The sequence below is a fragment of the Morone saxatilis genome, unplaced genomic scaffold (genome assembly GCF_004916995.1).
Source record: "Morone saxatilis isolate NCDOM2014 unplaced genomic scaffold, NCSU_SB_2.0 Contig9, whole genome shotgun sequence".
Classification (NCBI taxonomy): domain Eukaryota; kingdom Metazoa; phylum Chordata; class Actinopteri; family Moronidae; genus Morone; species Morone saxatilis.
The window spans coordinates 12216351-12222216 of NW_023340268.1; the positions used below are offsets into that span (position 1 = coordinate 12216351).

At 41.9% G+C, this 5866-nt stretch overlaps 1 protein-coding gene across 4 annotated transcripts in view; it reads right to left on the minus strand.

Annotated features, from left to right (window-relative positions):
• Positions 1–5866, minus strand: part of si:ch211-13c6.2 (uncharacterized protein LOC100000125 homolog) — an 8944-nt gene extending 3078 nt beyond the window's left edge. For 3 of the 4 annotated variants that reach the window (XM_035681316.1, XM_035681317.1, XM_035681315.1), the window contains exons 1-7: positions 5784–5866; positions 5439–5507; positions 3411–3435; positions 827–913; positions 595–734; positions 364–483; positions 213–258 (exon numbers count right to left, since the gene is read on the minus strand). In XM_035681316.1, coding sequence (XP_035537209.1) covers positions 213–258; positions 364–483; positions 595–734; positions 827–913; positions 3411–3435; positions 5439–5507; positions 5784–5837 — 541 coding nt within the window. In that variant the 5' untranslated portion in view covers positions 5838–5866. The remainder of the gene's footprint in view (positions 1–212; positions 259–363; positions 484–594; positions 735–826; positions 914–3410; positions 3436–5438; positions 5508–5783) is intronic. The other variant, XM_035681318.1, reaches the window with a different exon arrangement.

Sequence of the window (5866 nt, forward strand, 5' to 3'; positions counted from 1 at the left end):
TTATCCATATCCACCTCAGAACATGCATGAGGCGAGTACATCATGTACTGATATGATGAGGAGTATTTCTAAACCTTTTTGCAATAACCATCAATTTTAATGAAACTCTGAACCTGACATTTCTGCAGCAACTATCGATGCTCTGAGAGTGAGAACACTTTCTTGGCTGTTTTTCTTCAGTGTTACAACAACACAGGAATTATTGAATGTACCTCTTGTGATGTTTAATTTGCCCTCTTTCCCCTTTTTCGCCATTATCTGAAATAAAATAAAACAAACAGTATATTACTCTCCAAATGTTATGATTCTGAAATGATTTCATAATATTCAACATGTCTGGTTAATGATATCTGTATATCCCACCACTGGAGTTCCTCGCCCATCCTGTCTCTCTATTATCTCTGCTCTGGCTCGAATGATCTTTCCTCCTTGGGTTATTATAGATTGTTTATCCCAGGTCACCAAGTCAGGCCGTTTCAGTTCCTACACAAACACAACGGTACTGTATTCTCACTTCTGTTACTCAACTAAACAGCAAAGCAGACACTCAAAAAGTTCCACTGGAGTTTCCTGAAAATGTTTACAATGCTTTACCACATATTTCTGCCGGTGTTTACGTCCAATCACATGACGGACCATTTCTGCAAGGTTTGCGGTCTGATGACACAGCCTACATGTGTATCTGGGGCCTGCTGGTGGGTCATTACAAGGCACTTCTTCCAAATAGTTCAAACCTAAGAAAATAAAGGCATAAAGAAGTTAAATAGGTGTCAAATTCACATGGAAATAACAAAAAAATTAAAAAAATTGGTCTGACATTATGTACCAATGATCGGCTCATCAAGCTTCATGTAATCCAGATATTGTAAAATGTCCTCGAATACCGGTACGGTGTGCTGTCTGACAGCAATCCCTGAGAAATCCAAACACGTGTAGTTAGCAAAAGAAAACATTACAACAGAGAGTAAAATTATTACATGTTCAGTGCATGGTCTAACTTAAAAGGTCCAGTGTGTAACATTTAGGAGGCTCTATGGGTAGAAATGTAGCGTGTGAGCTGCGATCTGCAACCACACTGCTCGATGCCGTTAAAACCTACTCATTGGACCTTTAAGTGTAGAAATGCATTTTTCGTCTTTGCAAAATTAGCTGTTTAAATGTGCACTTGATGTCACAACCACCTGATCCTAATAACCAAATACTTTCTTTAATGGAGCTGCAGACAAAAGGGTTGAATTCTCCAGTTTACATACTGATATCAGAAACCTGACTACTGCAAATGAGTAACCATACATGTTTTTATGTATACATTTCCAACGTTTCAGCTTTGAACACTCACTGCCCTCAAATTCTGCTCTACTTACATCATCAGAGAAGTCATCTCTGTGAAGCAAACGTAACGTGCTGTCTTCTGTATCTCATGATTCTTTTGTGTTGCTGTTTGAATGTCTTCAATAAAGAAACATTGACCAAGATGATTACATGGAATATAAACACTCCTTTGCAGAAAAAAGTACGGCCTGGCGAGGCATTATGGCCTTAGCCTCCTGTGACATCCATCTTGTGACAAAAGCAACTAAATGCAGATGTTACCTACATTACCAACAGGAGAGGAAAATGTATTTTTCACGAAACATTTACATTCACTTCCAGTGTGTCACAGCTCTTTGCTCAGTTTAAGCAAACAGTATTTGAACTGTATTTGACTGTAGACCACATTCATCAACAGGTAAAACTGGAATATTCTTCCCCAGGCTGCACATGTGACATGCACAGGCATCATCTGGAAACCTTTTGTCGACTTTTCTTTTAAGGTGGACTTAACAAAAAGTTAAAACAACACGTTGGTGACATTTGATGCGCACGTCGGCTTCTCTGCGTTGAACAGCAGCGATATTGGCTAGTGTTGGTGCACTCACTGGTGGAAGTGTTGGGGCGGCCTTGTAGGCACCGGTGGGCCTCTGTCGCCCTGTTTTGTGTGAGTGCCACCAATTTGAATAATGAGTAAATGAGTAACATTTATGAATAACATAAAGTGCTAACTCAAAAGGACACCAGCAGAGAACACGCCTGTGCAACAACAGGTCTCAAGTCACAAGAGACACAGTCTCCCAGTGATGAAGGTGGCTAACTTGTGTAAATGTAAAATCGTCCACAGTCTCTCCCTGTGCAGAATATGAAACAGAACCATTCATATATAATCAATCGACTGCACCACTGAGAATAGGAGGAGCTTTCTCAAAGCCAGCCAGTTGTGTCCACAGACTCCAAACTGACAAATCAGGCTACACACTGCGAAAGAAGCCCATCTCACAGCGAACCGAGCCCGGCTAACCTGCCATCCAATTCTGAGATTGCCAGTGAATCTGGGGCTGGATGCAGTCCAGCTGGTAGCTCTATCATCATTCTCCGGGCTGGTAAATGCATGAGCCTCAGCCCAAATGGAGGGAAATCTGGATCTTTCATCCATCTAAATGAAGTGAAAATCAAAATTTCTATGCATAAGTCCGTGCACATTGTGACAGTAAAAGACCTGAAATACCTGACTTTGTGCAGCCCATAGCAGGGATGAAGAAAAACACTGCCCATCCATCACTCACTGAGGGGGTTGACTCTTGTCCTATAGACACATAATTCAACTACTGAGAGCAATCATCTCTCACAAAGTGCACAGTGGAATACCTGTCCTCTGTACTATTAACAAGACCAAAACACAACAGGCCGTCCATGTTGACATTTGAATTGACAGTGACCTCCAATTAGCTGCACTCCGGCTAGCTTTGGCCAGTTCCAGTACCCAGAATGATGTGCCAGTTCTGGCACTTCATTTACGACAAGACCTCCATTAGTCTGACAATCAGACGTGCTGGATTTATACAGCTGTTCAGCTGCCATCTTGGCTCTCTGGGACACACATCTCCCTCCAAATTCACTGTCAACATACATGAAATGACATGTAGGTGGACAACCGAGCGTTACATTTGCGACTGTGGGACACCTCATTAGAAAACCACTAGCATTAACCTGCTGTATAAGCAGCCGTCGCCTTTTCTGAAGGCTCTCCACAAGATTTTGGAAACTGGCTACAAGGATTTTCTCCAGTTCAGCCACAAAACCATTAGAGCGGTTGGTGCTGATGTTGGGCAATAAGGTTTGGCTTGTGGTAGTCGTTCCGATTCATCTCAAAAGGTGTTCGACGTTCGAAGTGAGCTCAGGGCAGGTACGATTCCACAAGGATTTGATCTAGATGCGATCTAGAATGAAACTGCTGTCCATTAAAACCGGGCAACCGATTAGAGTGACCTCTGTTACCTTTGTGTGTGGACTGAATTACCTGCCAGAACAGACAGCAAATATACTCAAGGCCAGAGCAGAACAAAATGACAAGGCTGAAGATGACGTCTACTTACCCGCAGCAACAAGGCCATCCTCCTTCTGGCAGGAACAAAAGGAGAGCAATAGAAATTAAGTCAATCAGTGCTGGGTAAACAGGACACTGGTTAGAGTTCACCACTGCTACAAACAGAGAAAGGATTATATCATGGAAACATCATTTTTTAACACATAATGGTTAACCAAAACCACGGCTCACTTGAGGTGCAGTAAAAGTTGTGTTCAGTTAGTGCATAAGGAACTAATGTAGGTGAGGAGACAGGGCTGTGTGTTTTAACCATAACTGTATATATTACGCTGTCTTCCTGGGAGAAGGTTGTATCCACTTTTAAAGACAAGATTTAATGTAAAAATGGATATCCGTATGCAGAGAAGCAGTATCCAGTTTTCTTCAGCATTACCAAGATAACCAAAAGACACTGACCAATGTCCGAGTTACTTTTTCTTGAATGCATAACTACAATGGTTGTGTATTGGGCCTTGAGCTCTGCCAAAACGTGGCTGACCCCACACCAGCACAGTGTAGACACTGACAAATGATAGAAGCTGCTGCCAAGTTACTGTTGCTACACAGCGTGAACAAAGTATTAGCACCTGTAAGGCTTAGTCGTCCAAGCATTGTCCGTGCTTGTGCATTATTTGTCTCCAGGCCTGAGGCGGGCACTGAGTGTTAAGTCAGTTGTCAAACCGTCCATCTCTTGCGATTGGCTCCCTCGTAGAACGTAAAAAAAAAATATAATTTAAATGCACTTTACTGAGCGCTGCAATTTTTGGTCAAATGGAAGCCAAAGCACAAGATGTCCAGAAATCTTGCAAAGCCTCGAGCTGGCAAATTTCCAAAAAGAGTTTAAAAACCTCTGCAGACACAAAATTGCCAGAACATGTTTCTATTTAAGTGCATGTGAAACAGTGGCTCAAGGGCAGCCTCAGTAGTTAACCAATCATTTAAAAAGGGCTTGAAGACAAAGTAAAAGTCACTTGACTAGATGAACCAGATTCACTGGAGATGGTTGTCAAGTTTAACTCTCCCAATATTCTTGTAAATGTGTCAAGGACTTCTGGTTGTCATGTACAAAGCTCATCAACAACCATTCCAGTGGCGTGGCGTGAGAAAGAAGCACGGCCGCGAGCTGTGTTGTTGAAGCCTTGAAGTCCCAAAACGTGACTGATGAGGATGAAGAAAAAGGGGCTATAGGTGATGGCCTGCAGAAAACAAACAGCTGCTTCAGAACTGAAACGCAAAGTCGAAAGTAGACAGGTTGTGATGGCGAGCAGTTACACGGCATGTTTTTAAAAAAAACATGAAACAAGCTGCTGTTGCAAGAAAGCTGTTTCCATCACAATCGTCCTCATTAGACATTACACTGAGGCAAGCGTCCATCAAGTCGTGCAAGTCAGTCGGACCCAAATGTTGTCTTTTTCCGGTGCCATGAACTTACTTCAAGGAACGCTCTTTAAAGACACGGTGCTCCAAAATCACCAGGAGCTTCACAACGGTCAAGGACAAACATTCATTTTCTTTGTCTGTTTGTCGCAGCTTAAAGAGACTGAACAATTTCAAGTTGCTCAGCCGTTGTAGCCAGGATACAAAATTTAAAGGACACGTGAAAAAATGCCAACGTGTACAGAATTTCAAGTTTGACACAGAAAAGAAATGTAAAGCAACTTTCCTGTTGTCATCACTGATCTGGTTCTTGCTTGCAACATTAACTTTGGCATACCAAGATGGCTGGCAGGATTAAGTATGTAAGGTCACAGGGTATACAAGCATGCAATATATCAGAAATAACACACTGGAGGGGAAAAGAAAGTCCACAGATGATGCTGATGAGTTCAAACAATAGTGAAATATCACTTTTTGATACTCCTCGTTTCCTCCTGCAAAGGTTAAATCTTGAACCTGTGGAAAACCTGTGGCTGAATGAAAAGAATAAACAAAACACTAGTGACTGTAAAGGGCTCACTGACCACTAACCAGAAGTCTCTCACTGTGTGTTTGAGCTACATTAAGTGTTGAGTAGACCTTTCACAGATAAAGCTCGTACCTTTATATGTCCCGGTGTAGTCAGGTGTATCTTGTACAAGGTTTCACCTCTTATGGATTTCTCACAGACCTTCATTAAAGAGAAAAACACAAGTCAGTGTGTATCGTAGCTGCGTACGATGGTAGGATGTTGCCAGCTGTGTTTAGTCCATCCTCAGTTATAAGTTACATGGTTGTATGTTGTATATGTACGTGTATGTAACAACACAAACTGACGAAAACTGATTATAACCCACATGAAGGATTTATTTCTGGTTTAAAAGATATTCATACGTGTCACAGTGTAATAAAAGCCAAGCTGCATCTGTCTTGTACCTCGCATGTGAGCTAACGTTAGCTATCTTACCGTGCATTCAATAAATGCAGCCTCTTCGTCGTACGGTGTTTCGAAGTTGTCCATCGTCGACTAGTTTACAGCTAACGTTAGTT